The sequence below is a fragment of the Pristiophorus japonicus genome, chromosome 12 (genome assembly GCF_044704955.1).
Source record: "Pristiophorus japonicus isolate sPriJap1 chromosome 12, sPriJap1.hap1, whole genome shotgun sequence".
Classification (NCBI taxonomy): domain Eukaryota; kingdom Metazoa; phylum Chordata; class Chondrichthyes; family Pristiophoridae; genus Pristiophorus; species Pristiophorus japonicus.
This window is the reverse complement of record NC_091988.1, coordinates 51,156,405-51,177,337: the sequence shown is the minus strand read 5'-3', so window position 1 is coordinate 51,177,337 and position 20,933 is coordinate 51,156,405. Positions and strand designations below refer to the sequence as shown.

At 45.1% G+C, this 20,933-nt stretch overlaps 1 protein-coding gene across 1 annotated transcript in view; it reads left to right on the top strand.

Annotated features, from left to right (window-relative positions):
• The window catches only part of LOC139276762 (inter-alpha-trypsin inhibitor heavy chain H3-like), a 202,633-nt gene that overhangs the window by 73,313 nt on the left and 108,387 nt on the right, over window positions 1–20,933 (top strand). Inside the window, exon 14 of the mRNA XM_070894771.1 lies at window positions 8,128–8,267. Within this exon, the coding sequence (XP_070750872.1) occupies window positions 8,128–8,267 (140 nt within the window). The remainder of the gene's footprint in view (window positions 1–8,127; window positions 8,268–20,933) is intronic.

Genomic DNA, 20,933 nt, shown 5'->3' with positions numbered 1-20,933 from the left:
GGCCGGGAGGGTGGAACAGCAGAGCTTTACAGGGGCAGGGCTTATCGCAGGTCTGTCAAAAAATGTGCAATACAAATAGTTACATCGATAGGACATATTTTGAGTGTCCCACTGACCTCCACAGCAAGTATCCAAAGCAAGTATTGCTTTAGTCCCCAGCCCTGCACAGAACCACAAACTGTTGCTTGGCCCCAGAGCCTCACGGTCATTGGTCCACCATGTTGTCAAGGTGACGATGTCCAGTCTCAGCGGGCGCACAGCATTCGGCGTGTTAGTGACAAACAAGAGGTGAAGCAAGAGTTGGTACATCAACACCATCGGTCTCATCGGCTCTCTATCTGGTCCAGTGACAGATTACCAACCTCAGTGACAATCTATTAACTTCAATATAACTCTAACAACCTCAGCAACAGTTTACTAACTTAAGCAGAACTCTACCGACCTCAACTTCAACACCAGCAACAAGTTTCACATTAATTAAAAAACACAAAAATAATAAATATATATGTTTAATTGTATAACTACATTTTATACAGAATAAATACTTATGTTATAGGGGTCTATGGAATTTTTAGAACATGAGAGGGGGGTGGGGGGGTGGCGAAGGACCTCAGAAACAAAAAGGTTGAGAACCCCCAGCCTATAGTATACATCCAGCAGCATTATAGCTCCTCTATTGTTTCCTTCATTCTAACCAAATAGATTCTGTCTCTGAAACCTCAAGTACATCATTCCTTTCAAGTGCTGCAACAGTATCTTTGATCAATACCACCCTCACCTTCTGCATATCATTGCAGCCAGAAATATGAAGTGAACAATTCTTCCCTTTGTTTGGGCCAGGTCTCTGTTATTGCCACATTATCGTAATCCCATGTGGCTATTGTACCTGCAGCTCGCCTCAATCCAGGCACTTACTCACACGCACTCTAAACCCATCCTAGCCTGCCTTGTGTTTCAACCCCCCCTTCCGCCCATCAGATCCCTCCTGTTTCTGAACTACTCTTTATTCTAATGCTGATTGTCTCTCCCAGTCCTCTGTGCATCTGGTATCTTCTCTCTAATGCTTCAGCCTGGCACCCCTCCCCTTGCAAAATTAGTTTAAACCTCTCCCTTTGTTCTTTTGATGATAATCTTAACATTTATGCCTTTTAGTTACTGATCACTGACCAGTGGAAATAGGTTTCCCTGATTCACCTGGTCAAATCCTTTCATAATTTTGAATGATTCTATCAGATCTCCCCTTAACTTTGTTCTAATAAAAGAATCCCACGTCTCTACTTTCTCCTCATAGTAAAGCTTCTCATTGTTGGTATCATCTGACAGGGTGTCATCTGTAGCCTCTCCTTGGCTTTGTCATCCTTCCTAAAGTAAAACTCTCAAAACAGGGCACTATGGGCTGGATTTCCATTTCTGCTCATTTCAGGGCGGTAATGGGGGCGGGGCGGTATAGTTTGTGCCAGGAACAGTTTGCGCCTCAGTCAGCAAAATTCATCAGCCGGGCCCTGAGCATGGGGCGGATCGCTAAGGAATGCGTTACATACGTCTCTTAGGGAGCAAGGCCGGCTGAGCAAGTGAAAATACTGAGCTAAACAGCCAGCCTCGGAGTGCCATAAGAGAGGCCTGGGGGAAGGGGTGGTGGGGGGTAAAAACCTGAAAAAAATCCACTAAAAACATTCCCAATAAATAATTCAGGCCAACACAACATAAATCGCAAAATAAAAAACAATCGCTCTTACCTGAGGTCGACAGTACTTACCTCACTGCAGCCGCTACATCTCGGACCGCCAGCTTACATGGGTGGTCCCAGCACGGCGCTCTACGGAGCACTACGGATCAGACGACAGCCAAAAATCGAGTCGCTGTCGCTAATATGTCCTTACTATACAGTATAAATGCACACGAGGCCCATACTTGAGAGAAGGTCACTCTGTGACCAGTAACCTTTATTAGCCAGCACTGTAGTGAAGAAGGTGGGTGGAGCTTCCCCTTTTATACCTGAAAGTCCAGGTTAGGAGTGTCTCCCACAAGTTCACCACCGAGTGGTCAGTGTTCTCATGGTGTACAACTTAGGTCAGTTTATACATGGGTTATAATGACAGTTGAATACATGACATCACTTCCCCACCAAAGTCGTTATGGGATCACATGTTAAACTGTTAAGGTGGTTTACGCTCCCTTTTTGAGTGCCTGAGTTGGGGCTCCGGTTGTTGGGCGCTGGCCTGAGTGTCTGCTGTTTGCAGTGCCTCAGGCCTGTCCGGACTGCCCAAAGTGACTGTGCTCTCGTCCACTTGGTTCCGGTGTTCGGTCAACTGTGGTGGAGTGAACTCTACATTGTGTTCTTCCTCTGCTTCTTCTATGGAGTTGCTGAACCTCCTTTTTGTTTGATCCACATGTTTGTGGCAGATTTGTCCATTGGTAAGTTTAACTACCAGAATCCTATTCCCCTCTTTGGCAATCACAGTGCCTGTGAGCCATTTGGGCCCTGCAACGTAGTTGAGGACAAAGACAGGGTCATTGACATCAATACATCGCGCCCTCGCATTCCCGTCATGGTAATCACATTGTGACTGGCGCCTGCTCTCAACAATTTCTTTCGTGGTGGGGTGTATAAGGGATAACCTGATTTGGAGCGTCCTTTTCATGAGCAGCTCTGCGGGTGGAACCCCTGTGAGCGAGTGTGGTCGGGATCTGTAGGCCAACAGGAGGCGTGATTAGCGGCTTTGTAGGGAACACCCTTGGATTCGGAGCATCCCCCTGTTTGATTATCTGCACTGCTCGTTCCGCCTGGCCGTTTGAGGCTGGCTTGAACGGTGCCGTTCTGACATGGTTGATACCATTTCCTGCCATGAAGTCCTGGAATTCAATGCTAGTAAAGCACGCTGACCAAGACGTCCGGTAGACCATGGGCAGCGAACATTGCCTGGAGACTTTCTACTGCGGCAGAGATGTGCTTGAATTGAGAATGTCACACTCGATCCATTTGAAGTAGGCGTCTACTACAACCAAAAACATTTTTCCCATGAAAGGACCTGCGTAGTCCACATGGATGCGTGACCCTGGCTTGGCGGGCCAGGACCAGGGGCTAAGGGGGGCTTCCCTGGGCACATTGGCCAGCTGGGCACACGTGTTGCACCTTCGAACACAAAGTTCCAGGTCTGCATCTATCCCTGGCCACCAAACGTGTGACCTGGCAATTGCCTTCATCATGACAATGCCCGGGTGCTCATTGTGGAGTTCTCGGATGAACACCTCTCTGCCCATCTGGGGCATGACTACTTGGTTTCCCCATAGTAGGCAATCGACCTGAATCAAGAGTTCATCCTTGCGCCTGTGAAATGGTTTAAATTTCTCAGGGCATGCCCCGTACGTGGCTGCCCAGTCCCCATTCAGATCACATTTCTTGACTAAAGACAGTAGAGGGTCTCTATTTGTCCAGACTTTGATCTGACAGGCTGTCACGGGTGAGCCTTCGCTTTTGAAAGCTTCAACAGCCATGACCATCTCAGCAGCATGCTCGGTTTCCCCCTCGGTGGTGGCTAGTGGGAGCCTGCTGAGTGCATCGGCGCAGTTTTCAGTGCTCAGTCTGTGTCGAATTGTATAGTCATAGGCGACTCACGTGAGTGCCCACCTCTGTATGCGGGCCGACGCATTTGCATTTATGGCCTTGTTGTCGGCCAAAAAGGGACGTTAGGGGTTTGTGATCTGTCTCCAGCTCAAATTTCCTGCCAAACAGGTACTGGTGTATTTTTTTTACTGCATATACACATGCAAGCGCTTCCTTTTCTACCATCCCGTGGCCCCTTTCTGTCTGGGACAGACCTCTGGAGGCATAAGCTACCGGCTGTAACTGACCCTTGGCATTAACATGCTGCAACACACACCCGACCCCATAGGATGATGCATCGCATGTTAAAACAAGTTTCTTACATGGGTCATATAGCGTTAGCAGATTGTTGGAGCATAACAAATTGCGTGCTCTATCAAAAGCCCTTTCCTGGCTGTCCCCCCAGACCCATTCGCGACCTTTGCGTAGGAGCACATGTAGCGGCTCTAACAGCATCCTCAATTTGGGAAGAAAGTTACCAAAATAGTTCAGGAGCCCCAGGAACGAACGCAGCTCTGTCGTGTTACGGGGTCTGGGTGCTCTCTGGATCGCTTCCGTTTTGGACGCAGTAGGTCTGATCCCGTCTGCTGCTACCCTCATCCCCAGGAATTCTACCTTTGGAGGTAGGAAGACGCACTTCGCTTTTTTCAGTTGCAGCCCTACCCGGTCCAGTCTGCGTAACACCTCCTCTGAGATAATTGTCTGGGCCATCAAAGCCGCCATTTCCAGGGTCAAGTCTTTGGTCTCAATCAGTTTCCTGAAAACCCCAGCGTGCCCGATGCCCTCAATAAAAAAGTCTCGCAGCATCTCTGCTCTGCATGCATCTGGGAACTTACATAGGCTGGCCAGTCGCCGGAGGTCTGCCACGAAGTCTGGGACGCTTTGCCCTTCTTGCCGCCGGTGCGTGCAAAACCGGTGTCTCGCCATGTGCATGCTGCTCACCGGTTTAAAGTGTTCCCTGATCAATTTACTGAGCTCTTCAAAAGTCTTGTCTGCTGGCTTCTCTGGCACTAAAAGGTCCTTTATTAGGAAGTACATCCTGGATCCACAAACCGTCAGGAGATGAGCCCTGCATTTGTTGGCTGAATCCTGTCCCAGCCATTCCTTAGTGATGAAAGTTTGCTGTAGTCTCTCAAAAAAATCGTCCCAATCATCACCAAGACAGTACCTCTCATCTGTGCTGCTCGTGGCCATGCTCGCGTGGTTTAAATCCCAGGTTCTCGTCGCCAATGATATGTCCTTACTATACAGTATAAATGTACAGGAGGCCCATACTTGAGAGAAGGTCACTCGGTGACCAGTAACCTTTATTAGCCAGCATTGAAGTGAAGAAGGTGGATGGAGCTTCCCCTTTTATACCTGAAAGTCCAGGTTAGGAGTGTCTCCCACAAGTTCACCACCTAGTGGTCAGTGTTCTCACGGTGTACAACTTAGGTCAGTTTATACATGGATTACAATGATAGTTAAATACATGACAGTCACAACCAAGGGTGCTGCATACCGGCTCGCCTCTTCCAGGCATTAATGTTCTGCGCCCCATCGAAACCAGCACCGAAAGTCCTGGTGAGGTGCTGGAAACTGGCCGCCTGCCCAGAAGTTCTTACGGCTGCCATTGGCACCCCTCTGGGGTGCTAACAGGTGGCAGAAGACCGGACATTCAGCCTGGATATTTTAGATACAGCCTATCCAAAGTTGTGTATAGGCTTAGCATTACCCTTTTGCATTTGTACTCTATACTCCTATTTATAAAACCTATAATCCCATATACTTTAGTTACATCCTTATCAACTTGTCCTCCTACTTTTAAAGATTTTTGTCTCTCTCAGCTCCTCAACACCTTTTAAAATGTTATAATTTAATATATGAATCCTCTTATTCCTCCCAAGATGTATCATCTTGCATTTCTCCACATGAATTTTCACCCGTTATTTATCTGCCCAATCTACTAACCCGTTTCTCCTGAAGACGCGGAGGGGTGGTGATGGAGTGAAACAGGTGATATCGGATGAACTGGTTTTTATACACCTCCCCTGCTTTCTGTCTCGATTACCCCCACATAGTTTTCTTCAAAATTAACCATGCTCCCTATTTTTATGTCGGCTGCGACTTTTAATATTGACCCTGAAATTGTCTCTGTAATGGCGTACTCTGAGAATATACTTTTGTAATCCATTTTAAAGGCCCCGCAACTTCCAGATTTGCACATGCGTGAAACCCGGAACTTACGATCTGTCAAGGCACGCCATGTCAAGATCATCCGAACTGCCTGAAAAATGAGGATTTCTGGCGCAGAGTTGGACTATTTGCCCATTAATTGCCCCTGCAACTCTTACTGCTGTTTAAAGCAACCATAGGGCCTGCTTTCTTCAGCGTAGGGGTATATAAGGCATAAATAAAAAATTTTAAATCCAAAATTATGCTCAGAAACTTTGAATCCATTAATCCATTTGAAAGGCCCTGGAACTCACGATCTGTCAAAGCATGCCCTAACAGCAACCGGACTGTCTGAAAAATGATTCTTGTTGGTGCAGAGCTTGGCTATTTGCCCAACAACTGCCCAGCAATTGCCCACGCAACATTTATGGCTGGTAAAAGCCGGCATAAGGTCTAATGATGTTCGGCTGATGGGCCCGTACTTACCTGGTATATCTCTTTTCGAACAAAGGTGGTACATTGACACCCCTAGGATGTTTAAAGATTGTGGTTGGACCCTCTACTATTTCCTATCTAAATTTCCTCAGCATCCTCAGCCATCTGGCTCAGTGATTTTTCCGCTTTTAAGTTTCACTAGATACGTACAAGCTTTACACTATCCCCTTAGTCATCCCTGTGTTCGAGCTCTGTAGTGGAATATTCGGGATTGTCACCCATCCTCTCTACTTTTTCCTTCTCTCCCTCCTAAATATTTTGTAACCAACGATGTTCAGTTTCCAGTCTTTCCCTGGCCTGAATTATTATGTCATAACCCCTCCTCCCTTAGCAACTTGTGCTTCTAGATTACCAATTTTATTCATAATATTTTATATATTAACATATCGGTAACTCACCCCACCCTGTCTGTTTGACATTGTTACTCAGTATACTTCGTCTTATTTATGATCTGTTTCCTTTTATCTTTCCTACACTTTGGGGCCAAAATTGCCCCGCTCTGGGTTTGGGGCGATCAAATTGACGGCGATGGACATCTGCGCTGGCGCAGGAAGCGGAATTTACCTCTTTAAAGAAAAAAATGCTGCTTGTGGAAACTGTGCGTTGTTCCGACACTCATGGAGCGACCACAAGGCACTCGTGGCGTGTGACGGTGAAGGCGCGGTGACGCGCCTCGTCATGCCGGCATGTCGCAACATCCCTCCCCTTCTCTTAAAGGAGAGGGCTGCTGCGATCTGTACAGCAATTTTAGTGCCACCCATTGGGCCACCAGAGAGGGTCTCGGCAGGGCCAGTGGCCCGGCACCCAAGTGGGGGTGCCGGCCTGCCTGTTGGCAGCCCGGCTGAACCAGCGGCCGCCATTGTCGGACCGATGGGAAAATCGGCCGACACGCAAAAGATGGTGACCGCCGCGCTACCACCTCCCATTTAAGGGTGATCAGGCGCCACATTCACCGCTACTTCTCGCACCGAGAAGCTGTCAGTGGCATCGTCTTGTGCCGACCTTGCTGCCGCGGGGCTAATTCCCCTCTGCAGGGCATAAAGGGGTCAGCGCGGGGCGATAAGGGATCGATGCACACGGCGATGACGTCATTGACGTGCGCCACTGCACTAATCGGGGGGGGGCACTGCGCTAAGCGCCGGGGGAAATTCCGGGGGAGCGCTCTGGCCACCATACCTGGGCGAAAACCCCTTAATGCCCCGTTATCGTCGGCTGGCCGCGCTAACTGGCCCTGCGCAAAGGGGCAATTTTAGCCCCTTTGTCTTTTTGGTTGTGCTTTTCGCTTACTTGTCGTGTTTTTCCCCTTAGCCCTACCATATAAATTTAAATTCTCCTCTTCAGCACCAGTTTCTCTCCCAGTGAATAATTTGGACGCAGCATTGTTCAGTTGAAGATCGTACAGACTACTCCTGACTAGAACATAATCTTAAAGAAAGCGCTTGCATATAACACATTCCACATCCTCAAGACATCTCAAATTACTTCAAATACTTTTAAAGTATAGTTTCTGGTGTTATGTAGGCAACCATGGCAGCCAATTTGCATACAGCAAAGTCTCAAAATGAACAATGAGATCAACGATCAGTTAATCTGTTTCGGTAGTGTTGGTTGAGGGCAAATGTTGAACAGGACACTTAGAAACTTCATATCATCAAAAAACTGTAATAAAAAGCTATCTGTTCACATTATATCTTGCATTAATCCTATCAGTTTTTGTTGTTCAGATCGATTAAAGTAATTCACATGCTTTATGCCTAACGCGTAGTAATGAAATGTTACACATTAACTGCAAATTGTGAGTTTATATCATAGAACAAAGTGTAATTTATTTTCCCAATCTTTAATTCTTTAATAGCACCTTAATTCTCCAACAGGCCAATGAAAACCTGACTCTAAAAGCTGAAGTGAAGGTATCAGAAGTGGAAAATATTACTCAACAACAGCAATACATTTTTGGTGACTTTACTGAGCGACTGTGGGCTTATTTGACCATACAACAGCTCTTAGAGAAGAGGTAAAGTAGCAAGAGTTTTCTGTCTGAGAAATTAAAATATAAAAATGTAATAATGTTCAAGTAAGTGATTGCTGCACATACAGAGCCGGTTTATCAGCACCTGAAAGATAGGTTAATGTTTTGGTTGTTGACCCTTCGATCCCCCTTTATCTTTTCTAACTTTAGCTGTCACTGCTGGGTGGATAAAGGGGAACCAGTGGATGTGGTGTATTTTGATTTCCAGAAGACATTCGATAAGGTGCAACATAAGAGGTTACTGCACAAGATAAAAGCTCACGGGGTTGGGGGTAATATATTAGCATGGATAGAGGATTGGTTAACTAACAGAAAACAGAGAGTCGGGATAAATGGGTCATTTTCCAGTTGGCACAGGGACCGGTGCTGGGTCCTCAACTATTTACAATCTATATTAATGACTTGGATGAAGGGACTGAGTGTAATGTAGCCAAGTTTGCTGATGATACAAAGATGGGTGGGAAAGCAAATTGTGAGGACACAAAAAATCTGCAAAGGGATATAGACAGGCTAAATGAGTGGGAAAAAATTTGGCAGCTGAAGTATAATGTGGGAAAATGTGAGGTTATGCACTTTGGCAGAAATAATAGAAAAGCAAATTATAATTTAAATGGAGAAAAATTGCAAAGTGTTGCAGTACAGAGAGACCTGGGGGTCCTTGTATATGAAACACAAAAAGTTAGTATGCAGGTACAGCAAGTAATCAGGAAGACAAATGGAATGTTGGCCTTTATTGCAAGGGGGATAGAGTATAAAAGCAGAGAAGTCCTACTACAACTGTACAGGGTATTAGTGAGGCCACACCTGGAGTTTTGGTCTCCGTATTTGAGGAAGGATATATTTGCATTGGAGGCTGTTCAGAGAAGGTTCACTAGGTTGATTCCGGAGATAAGGGGGATAACTTATGAAGATAGGTTGAGTAGGTTGGGCCTATACTCATTGGAATTCAGAAGAATGAGAGGTGATCTTATTGAAACATATGATAATGAGGGGGCTTGACCAGGTGGATGCAGAGAGGATATTTCCACTCATAGGGGAAACTAAAACTAAGGGACATAGTCTCAGAATAAGGGGCTGCCCATTTAAAACTCTTCTCTCAGAGGGTTGAATATCTGTGGAATTCTCTACCCCAGGGAGCTATGGAGGCCGGGTCATTGAATATATTTAAGGCGGAGATAGACAGAATTTTGAGTGATAAGGGTCATGGGGAGCGGGCAGAGAAGTGGAGCTGAGTCCATGATCATATCAGCCATGATCTTATTGAATGGCGGAGCAGGCTCGAGGGGCCAAATGGCCTATTCCTGGTCCTATTTCTTATGTTCTTATGCTTCAAAATGGCTCATAATCATTGTAGTTTTATAATCTGTTTTGATTATTTGTCGAAAAAAATCGCATAAACAGTTAAAAATAATGGCAGGAACGTTAGTTTAGAATCACAGAATCATAGAATGGTTACAGCATGAAAGGTGGCCATTCGCCCGTCGAGCCAATGCCGACTCTCAGCTTGTTCCACTCCCCTACCCTTTCCCCGTAGCCCTGCCAGTATTTTCCTTCAGATACTTATCCAACTCTCTTCTGAAAGATAAAATTGAATCTTCCTCCTCCACCCTTTCCAGCAGTACATTCCAGATCTTAACCCCTCGTTGCAAGAAAAAATGTTTTTTACGTATTGTCTTTGGTTCTTTTGCCAATCACCTTAAAGCTGTGTCCTCTGGTTCTCAACCCTTCTGCCAATGGGAACAGTTCCTCTCTATCTATTCTGTCCAGAACCCTCATGCTTTTGAACATCTCTATAAAATCTCCTGTCAATCTTCTCTGCTCCAAGGAGAACAACCCCAACCTCTCCAGTCTATCATCATAACTGAAGTCCCTCATCCTGGGAATCATTCTCGTAAATCTTTTCTGCACACTCTCTGAGGCATTCACATCCTTCCTAAAGTGCGGTGCCCAGAATTGGACACAATACTCCAGTTGGGTCCGAACCAGTGTTTTATACAGGTTCATCATAATTTGTACTCTATACCTCTATTTATGATGCCCAGGATCCCGTAAGCCTTTTTAACCGCTTTCTCAACCTGCCCTGCCACCTTCAACGATTTGTGCACATGTACCCCTAGGTCTCTCTGTGCACCCCCTTTAGGATTGTACCATTTAGTTTATATGTCCTCTCCTCATTCTTTATACTAAAATGCATCACTTCTCATTCCACCAGCCTGTCTATGCCTTCCTGAAGTTTATCACTGTCCTCCTGACTGTTCACTGCAAATTTTGAAATTGTGCCCTGTACACCCATATTCAAGTCATTAATATAGAAACATAGAAACATAGAAAATAGGTGCAGGAGCAGGCCATTCAGCCCTTCTAGCCTGCACCGCCATTCAACGAGTTCATGGCTGAACATGAAACTTCAGTACCCACTTCCTGCTTTCACGCCATACCCCTTGATCCCCCGAGTAGTAAGGACTTCATCTAACTCCCTTTTGAATATATTTAGTGAATTGGCCTCAACTACTTCCTGTGGTAGAGAATTCCACAGGTTCACCACTCTCTGGGTGAAGAAGTTTCTCCTTATCTCGGTCCTAAATGGCTTACCCCTTATCCTTAGACTGTGACCCCTGGTTCTGGACTTCCCCAACATTGGGAACATTCTTCCTGCATCCAACCTGTCCAAACCCGTCAGAATTTTAAACGTTTCTATGAGGTCCCCTCTCACTCTTCTGAACTCCAGTGAATACAAGCCCAGTTGATCCAGTCTTTCTTGATAGGTCAGTCCCACCATCCCGGGAATCAGTCTGGTGAATCTTCGCTGCACTCCCTCAATAGCAAGTATGTCCTTCCTCAAGTTAGGAGACCAAAACTGTACACAATACTCCAGGTGTGGCCTCACCAAGGCCCTGTACAACTGTAGCAACACCTCCCTGCCCCTGTACTCAAATCCCCTCGCTATGAAGGCCAACATGCCATTTGCTTTCTTAACCGCCTGCTGGACCTGCATGCCAACCTTCAATGACTGATGTACCATGACACCCAGGTCTCGTTGCACCTTCCCTTTTCCTAATCTGTCACCATTCAGATAATAGTCTGTCTCTCTGTTTTTACCACCAAAGTGGATAACCTCACATTTATCCACATTATACTTCATCTGCCACGCATTTGCCCACTCACCTAACCTATCCAAGTCACTCTGTAGCCTCATAGCATCCTCCTCGCAGCTCACACTGCCACCCAACTTAGTGTCATCCGCAAATTTGGAGATACTACATTTAATCCCCTCGTCTAGATCATTAATGTACAATGTAAACAGCTGGGGCCCCAGCACAGAACCCTGCGGTACCCCACTAGTCACTGGCTGCCATTCCGAAAAGTACCCATTTACTCCTACTCTTTGCTTCCTGTCTGACAACCAGTTCTCAATCCACGTCAGCACACTACCCCCAATCCCATGTGCTTTAACTTTGCACATTAATCTCCTGTGTGGGACCTTGTCGAAAGCCTTCTGAAAGTCCAAATATACCACATCAACTGGTACTCCTTTGTCCACTTTATTGGAAACATCCTCAAAAAATTCCAGAAGATTTGTCAAGCATGATCTCCCTTTCACAAATCCATGCTGACTTGGACCTATCATGTCACCATTTTCCAAATGCGCTGCTATGACATCCTTAATAATTGATTCCATCATTTTACCCACTACTGAGGTCAGGCTGACCGGTCTATAATTCCCTGCTTTCTCTCTCCCTCCTTTTTTAAAAAGTGGGGTTACATTGGCTACCCTCCACTCGATAGGAACTGATCCAGAGTCAATGGAATGTTGGAAAATGACTGTCAATGCATCCGCTATTTCCAAGGCCACCTCCTTAAGTACTCTGGGATGCAGTCCATCAGGCCCTGGGGATTTATCGGCCTTCAATCCCATCAATTTCCCCAACACAATTTCCCGACTAATAAAGATTTCCCTCAGTTCCTCCTCCTTAATAGACCCTCTGACCACTTTTATATCCGGAAGGTTGTTTGTGTCCTCATTAGTGAATACTGAACCAAAGTACTTGTTCAATTGGTCTGCCATTTCTTTGTTCCCCGTTATGACTTCCCCTGATTCTGACTGCAGGGGACCTACGTTTGTCTTTACTAACCTTTTTCTCTTTACATACCTATAGAAACTTTTGCAATCCGCCTTAATGTTCCCTGCAAGCTTCTTCTCGTACTCCATTTTCCCTGCCCTAATCAAACCCTTTGTCCTCCTCTGCTGAGTTCTAAATTTCTCCCAGTCCCCAGGTTCGCTGCTATTTCTGGCCAATTTGTATGCCACTTCCTTGGCTTTAATACTATCCCTGATTTCCCTAGATAGCCACGGTTGAGCCACCTTCCCTTTTTTATTTTTACGCCAGACAGGAATGTACAATTGTTGTAATTCATCCATGCGTTCTCTAAATGTCTGCCATTGCCCATCCACAGTCAACCCCTTAAGTATCATTAGCCAATCTATCTTAGCCAATTCATGCCTCATACCTTCAAAGTTACCCTTCTTTAAGTTCTGGACCATGGTTTCTGAATTAACTGTTTCATTCTCCATCCTAATGCAGAATTCCACCATATTATGGTCACTCTTCCCCAAGGGGCCTCGCACAATGAGATTGCTAATTAATCCTCTCTCATTACACAACACCCAGTCTAAGATGGCCTCCCCCCTAGTTGGTTCCTCGACATATTGGTCTAGAAAACCATCCCTTATGCATTCCAGGAAATCCTCCTCCACCGTATTGCTTCCAGTTTGGCTAGCCCAATCTATGTGCATATTAAAGTCACCCATTATAACTGCTGCACCTTTATTGCATGCACTCCTAATTTCCTGTTTGATGCCCTCCCCAACATCACTACTACTGTTTGGAGGTCTGTACACAACTCCCACTAACGATTTTTGCCCTTTAGTGTTCTGCAGCTCTACCCATATAGATTCCACATCATCCAAGCTAATGTCTTTCCTAACTATTGCATTAATCTCCTCTTTAACCAGCAATGCTACCCCACCTCCTTTTCCTTTTATTCTATCCTTCCTGAATGTTGAATACCCCTGGATGTTGAGTTCCCAGCCCTGATCATCCTGGAGCCACGTCTCCGTAATCCCAATCACATCATATTTGTTAACATCTATTTGCACAATTAATTCATCCACCTTATTGCGGATACTCCTTGCATTAAGACACAAAGCCTTCAGGCTTGCTTTTTTAACACCCTTTGTCCTTTTAGAATTTTGCTGTACAGTGGCCCTTTTTGTTCTTTGCCTTGGGTTTCTCTGCCCTCCACTTTTCCACATCTCCTTTCTGTCTTTTGCTTTTGCCTCCTTTTTGTCTCCCTCTGTCTCCCTGTATAGGTTCCCATCCCCCTGCAATATTAGTTTAACTCCTCCCCAACAGCACTAGCAAACACTCCCCCTTTTAAATATATATTTTAAAAAGCAGTAGTCCTAGAACCGACCCTTGGGGAACACCATTGTATACTTTCCTTTCGTCTGAAAAACAACCGTTCACCACACTCTCTGTTTCCTGTCACTTAGCCAATTTCATATCCAGGCTGTCACTATCTCTTTTACTCCATGGGCTTCAATTTTGCTTGCAAGCCTATTATGTGGCATTTTGTCAAACGGCTTTTTCGAAATCCATGTGTACTACTTCAAACGTATTACCCTCATCAATCCTCTCTGTTACCTCATCAAAAAACTCGATCAAGTTGATTAAACATGATTTGCCTTTAACAAATCTGTGCTGGGTTTCCTTAATTAATCCACCCCTATCCAAGTGACTTAGTTTTGTCCCTGATTACTGTTTCTAACCTTCCTAAAGTGTGGTACCCACTACCGAGGTTAAACTGACTGGCCGTAGTTGCCGGGTTTATCTTTACACTTTTTTTGAATAACATTGTAACATTTGCAATTCTCCAGTCTGCTGGCACCACCCCTGTATCTATGGAGCGTTTGGGAATATTATAGCCACTCCTCTGTGATATCCGCCCTCAATTCCCTCAGCATCCTAGGATGCTTCCCATCCACTCTTGGTAATTTATCTACTTTAATAACAGCCAGTCTTTCTAATACCTCTATCAATGCTTATCCTATCAAGTGTCTCCATTACCTTCTCCTTCATAAGAACATAAGAATTAGGAACAAGAGTAGACCATCTAGCCCCTCGAGCCTGCTTCGCCATTCAACAAGATCATGGCTGATCTGGCCGTGGACTCAGCTCCACTTACCCGCCCACTCCCCGTAACCCTTAATTCCCTTATTGGTTAAAAATCTATCTATCTGTGACTTGAATACATTCAATGAGCTAGCCTCAACTGCTTCCTTGGACAGAGAATTCCACAGATTCACAACCCTCTGGGAGAAGAAATTCCTTCTCAACTCGGTTTTAAATTGGCTCCCCCGTATTTTGAGGCTGTGCCCCCTAGTTCTAGTCTCCCCGACCAGTGGAAACAACCTCTCTGCCTCTATCTTGTCTATCCCTTTCATTATTTTAAATGTTTCTACAAGATCACCCCTCATCCTTCTGAACTCCAACGAGTAAAGACCCAGTCTACTCAATCTATCATCATAAGGTAACCCGCTCATCTCCAGAATCAGCCTAGTGAATCGTCTCTGTACCCCCTCCAAAGCTAGTATATCCTTCCTTAAGTAAGGTGACCAAAACTGCACGCAGTACTCCAGGTGAGGCCTCACCAATACCCTGTACAGTTGCAGCAGGACCTCCCTGCTTTTGTACTCCATCCCTCTCGCAATGAAGGCCAACATTCCATTCGCCTTCCTGATTACCTGCTGCACCTATAAACTAACTTTTTGGGATTCATGTACAAGGACCCCCAGGTCCCTCTGCATCTCAGCATGTTGTAATTTCTCCCCATTCAAATAATATTCCCTTTTACTGTTTTTTTTCCCAAGGTGGATGACCTCACATTTTCCGACATTGTATTCCATCTGCCAAACTTTAGCCCTTTCGCTTAACCTATCTAAATCTCTTTGCAGCCTCTCTATGTCCTCCACACAACCCGCTTTCCCACTAATCTTTGTGTCATCTGCAAATTTTGTTACACTACACTCTGTCCCCTCTTCCAGGTCATCTATGTATATTGTAAACAGTTGTGGTCCCAGCACCGATCCCTGTGGCACACCACTAACCACCGATTTCCAACCCGAAAAGGGCCCATTTATCCCGACTCTCTGCTTTCTGTTAGCCAGCCAATTCTCTATCCATGCTAATACATTTCCTCTGATTCCGCGTACCTTTATCTTCTGCAGTAACCTTTTGTGTGGCACCTTATCGAATGCCTTTTGGAAATCTAAATACATCACATCCATTGGTGCACCTCTATCCACCATGCTCGTTATATCCTCAAAGAATTCCAGTAAATTAGTTAAACATGATTTCCCCTTCATGAATCCATGTTGCGTCTGCTTGATTCCTATTCCTATCCAGATGTCCTGCTATTTCTTCCTTAATGATAGTTTCAAGCATTTTCCCCACTACAGATGTTAAACTAACCGGCCTATAGTTACCTGACTTTTGTCTGCCCCCTTTTTTAAACAGAGGCGTTACATTAGCTACTTTCCAATCCGCTGGTACCTCCCCAGATTCCAGAGAATTTTGGTAGATTATAACGAATGCATCTGCTATAACTTCCGCCATCTCTTTTAATACCCTGGGATGCATTTCATCAGGACCATGGAGCTTGTCTATCTTGAGTCCCATTAGCCTGTCCAGCACTACCCCCCTAGTGATAGTGATTGTCTCAAGGTCCTCCCTTCCCACATTTCTGTGACCAGCAATTTTTGGCATGGTTTTTGTGTCTTCCACTGTGAAGATCGAAGCAAAATAATTATTTAAGGACTCAGCCATTTCCACATTTCCCATTATTAAATCCCCCTTCTCATCTTCTAAGGCACCAACATTTACTTTAGTCACTCTTTTCCGTTTTATATATTGGTAAAAGCTTTTACTATCTGTTTTTATGTTTTCCGCAAGTTTACCTTCATAATCTATCTTTCCTTTCTTTATTGCTTTCTTAGTCATTCTTTGCTGTTGTTTAAAATTTTCCCAATCTTCTAGTTTCCCACTAACCTTGGCCACCTTATACGCATTGGTTTTTAATTTGATACTCTCCTTTATTTCCTTGGTTATCCACGGCTGGTTATCCCTTCTCTTACCGCCCTTTTTCACTGGAATATATTTTTGTTGAGCACTATGAAAGAGCTCCTTAAAAGTCCTCCACTGTTCCTCAATTGTGCCACCGTTTAGTCTGTGTTTCCAGTCTACTTTAGCCAACTCTGCCCTCATCCCACTATAGTCCCCTTTGTTTAAGCATAGTACGCTAGTTTGAGACACTACTTCCTCACCCTCAATCTGTATTGCAAATTCAACCTTACTGTGATCACTCATTCCGAGAGGATCTTTTACTAGGAGATCGTTTATTTTTCCTGTCTCATAGAAACATATAGAAACATAGAAAATAGGTGCAGGAGTAGGCCATTCGGCCCTTCTAGCCTGCACCGCCATTCAATGAGTTCATGGCTGAACATTCAACTTCAGTACCCCATTCCTGCTTTCTCGCCATACCCCTTGATCCCCCTAGCAGTAAGGACCTCATCTAACTCCTTTTTGAATATATTTAGTGAATTGGCCTCAACAACTTTCTGTGGTAGAGAATTCCACAGGTTCACCACTCTCTGGGTGAAGAAGTTCCTCCGCATCTCGGTCCTAAATGGCTTACCCCTTATCCTTAGACTGTGACCCCTGGTTCTGGACTTCCCCAACTTTGGGAACATTCTTCCTGCATCTAACCTGTCTAACCCCGTCAGAATTTTATATGTTTCTATGAGGTCCCCTCTCATTCTTCTGAACTCCAGTGAATACAAGCCCAGTTGATCCAGTCTTTCTTGATAGGTCAGTCCCGCCATCCCGGGAATCAGTCTGGTGAACCTTCGCTGCACTCCCTCAATAGCAAGAATGTCCTTCCTCAGGTTAGGAGACCAAAACTGTACACAATACTCCAGGTGTGGCCTCACCAATGCCCTGTACAACTGTAGCAACACCTCCCTGCCCCTGTACTCAAATCCCCTTGCTATGAAGGCCAACATGCCATTTGCTTTCTTAACCGCCTGCTGCACCTGCATGCCAACCTTCAATGACTGATGTACCATGACACCCAGGTCTCTTTGCACCTCCCCTTTTCCTAATCTGTCACCATTCAGATAATAGTCTGTCTCTCTGTTTTTACCACCAAAGTGGATAACCTCACATTTATCCACATTATACTTCATCTGCCATGCATTTGCCCACTCACCTAACCTATCCAAGTCGCTCTGCAGCCTCACAGCATCCTCCTCGCAGCTCACACTGCCACCCAACTTAGTGTCATCCGCAAATTTGGAGATACTACATTTAATCCCCTCATCTAAATCATTAATGTACAGTGTAAACAGCTGGGGCCCCAGCACAGAACCTTGCGGTACCCCACTAGTCACTGCCTGCCATTCTGAAAAGTACCCATTTACTCCTACTCTTTGCTTCCTGTCTGACAACCAGTTCTCAATCCATGTCAGTACACTACCCCCAATCCCATGTGCTCTAACTTTGCACATCAATCTCTTGTGTGGGACCTTGTCGAACGCCTTCTGAAAGTCCAAATATACCACATCAACTGGTTCTCCCTTATCCACTCTACTGGAAACATCCTCAAAAAATTCCAGAAGATTTGTCAAGCATGATTTCCCTTTCACAAATCCATGCTGACTTGGACCTATCATGTCACCTCTTTCCAAATGCACTGCTATGACATCCTTAATAATTGATTCCATCATTTTACCCACTACCGATGTCAGGCTGACCGGTCTATAATTCCCTGTTTTCTCTCTCCCTCCTTTTTTAAAAAGTGGGGTTACATTGGCTACCCTCCACTCCATAGGAACTGATCCAGAGTCAATGGAATGTTGGAAAATGACTGTCAACGCATCCACTATTTCCAAGGCCACCTCCTTAAGTACTCTGGGATGCAGTCCATCAGGCCCTGGGGATTTATCGGCCTTCAATCCCATCAATTTCCCCAACACAATTTCCCGGCTAATAAGGATTTCCCTCAGTTCCTCCTCCTTACTAGACCCCCCGACCCCTTTTATAACCGGAAGGTTGTTCGTGTCCTCCTTCGTGAATACCGAACCAAAGTACTTGTTCAATTGGTCCGCCATTTCTTTGTTCCCCGTTATGACTTCCCCTGATTCTGACTGCAGGGGACCTACATTTGTCTTTACTAACCTTTTTCTCTTTACATATCTATAGAAACTTTTGCAATCCGTCTTAATGTTCCCTGCAAGCTTCTTCTCATACTCCATTTTCCCTGCCCTAATCAAACCCTTTGTCCTCCTCTGCTGAGTTCTAAATTTCTCCCAGTCCCCAGGTTCGCTGCTATTTCTGGCCAATTTGTATGCCACTTCCTTGGCTTTAATACTATCCCTGATTTCCCTTGATAGCCACGGTTGAGCCACCTTCCCTTTTTTATTTCTATGCCAGACAGGAATGTACAATTGTTGTAGTTCATCCATGCGGTCTCTAAATGTCTGCCATTGCCCATCCACAGTCAACCCCTTAAGTATCATTCGCCAATCCATCTCAGCCAATTCACGCCTCATACCTTCAAAGTTAGCCTTCTTTAAGTTCTGGACCATGGTCTCTGAATTAACTGTTTCATTCTCCATCCTAATGCAGAATTCCACCATATTATGGTCACTCTTCCCCAAGGGGCCTCGCACAACGAGATTGCTAATTAATCCTTTCTCATTACATAACACCCAGTCTAAGATGGCCTCCCCCCTAGTTGGTTCCTCGACATATTGGTCTAAAAAACCATCCCTTATGCACTCCAGAAAATCCTCCTCCACCGTATTGCTTCCAGTTTGGTTAGCCCAATCTATGTGCATATTAAAGTCACCCATTATAACTGCTGCACCTTTATTGCACGCACCCCTAATTTCCTGTTTGATGCCCTCCCCAACATCACTACTACTGTTTGGAGGTCTGTACACAACTCCCACTAACGTTTTTTGCCCTTTGGTGTTCTGCAGCTCTACCCATATAGATTCCACATCATCCAAGCTAATGTCCTTCCTAACTATTGCCTTAATCTCCTCCTTAACCAGCAATGCTACCCCACCTCCTTTTCCTTTTATTCTATCCTTCCTGAATGTTGAATACCCCTGGATGTTGAGTTCCCAGCCCTGCTCATCCTGGAGCCACGTCTCCGTAATCCCAATCACATCATATTTGTTAACATCTATTTGCACAGTTAATTCATCCATCTTATTGCGGATACTCCTTGCATTAAGACACAAAGCCTTTAGGCTTGTTTTTTTAACACCCTCTGTCCTTTTAGAATTTTGCTGTACAATGGCCCTTTTTGTTCTTTGCCTTGGGTTTCTCTGCCCTCCACTTTTCCTCATCTCCTTTCTGTCTTTTGTTTTTGCCTCCTTTTTGTTTCCCTCTATCTCCCTGCATTGGTTCCCATCCCCCTGCCATATTATACAGGACCAGATCTAAGATAGCTTGCTCCCTTGTAGGTTCTGTAACATACTGTTCTAAGAAACAATCCCGTATGCATTCTATGAATTCCTCCTCCAGGCTACCCCATGCGATTTGATTTGACCAATCGATATGCAGGTTAAAATCCCCCATGATTACTGCCATTCCTTTTTCACATGCCTCCATTATTCCCTTGATTATTGCCCGCCCCACCGTGAAGTTATTATTTGGGGGCCTATAAACTACGCCCACCAGTGACTTTTTCCCCTTACTGTCTCTAATGTCCACCCACAATGATTCAATATTTTGTTCATTAGAGCCAATATCGTCTCTCACAACTGCCTTGATATCATCCTTTATTAACAGAGCTACCCCACTTCCTTTCCCTTGTCTATCTTTCCGAATCGTCAGATACCCCTGTATGTTTAATTCCCAGCCTTGGCCACCCTGCAACCACGTTTCTGTAATGGCCACCAAATCATACCCATTTGTAATGATTTGTGCCATCAACTCATTTAATTTATTTTGAATGCTGCGTGCATTTAGGTAGAGTGTTTTAATACTAGTTTTTAAACCAGTATTTGACCACTCCTGCAGCCGCTATATATTCAGTGGCCCTTTTTGTTTTTTGCTGTGGGTTGCTCTGCCCTCCACTTTAACTCATCTCCTTTCTGTCTTTTGCTTTTGTCTCCTTTTTGTTTCCCTCTGTCTCCCTGCATTGGTTCCTATCCCCCTGCCATATTAGTTTAACTCCTCCCCAACAGCGCTAGCAAACACTCCCCCTTGGACATTGGTTCTGGTCCTGCCTAGGTGCAGACCGTCCGGTTTGTACTGGTCCCACCTCCCCCCAGAACCGGTTCCAATGCCCCAGGAATTTGAATCCCTCCCTGCTGCACCACTGCTCAAGCCACGTATTCATTTGAGCTATCCTGCGATACCTACTCTGACTAGCACGTGGCACTGGTAGCAATCCCGAGATTACTACTTTTGAGGTCCTTCATTATGTCTATGGCAGCATCCTCTTCCTCGGTGAAGACAGAGGCAAAGTACTCATTTAGTACCTCAGCCATACCCTTTGCCTCCATGCATAGGT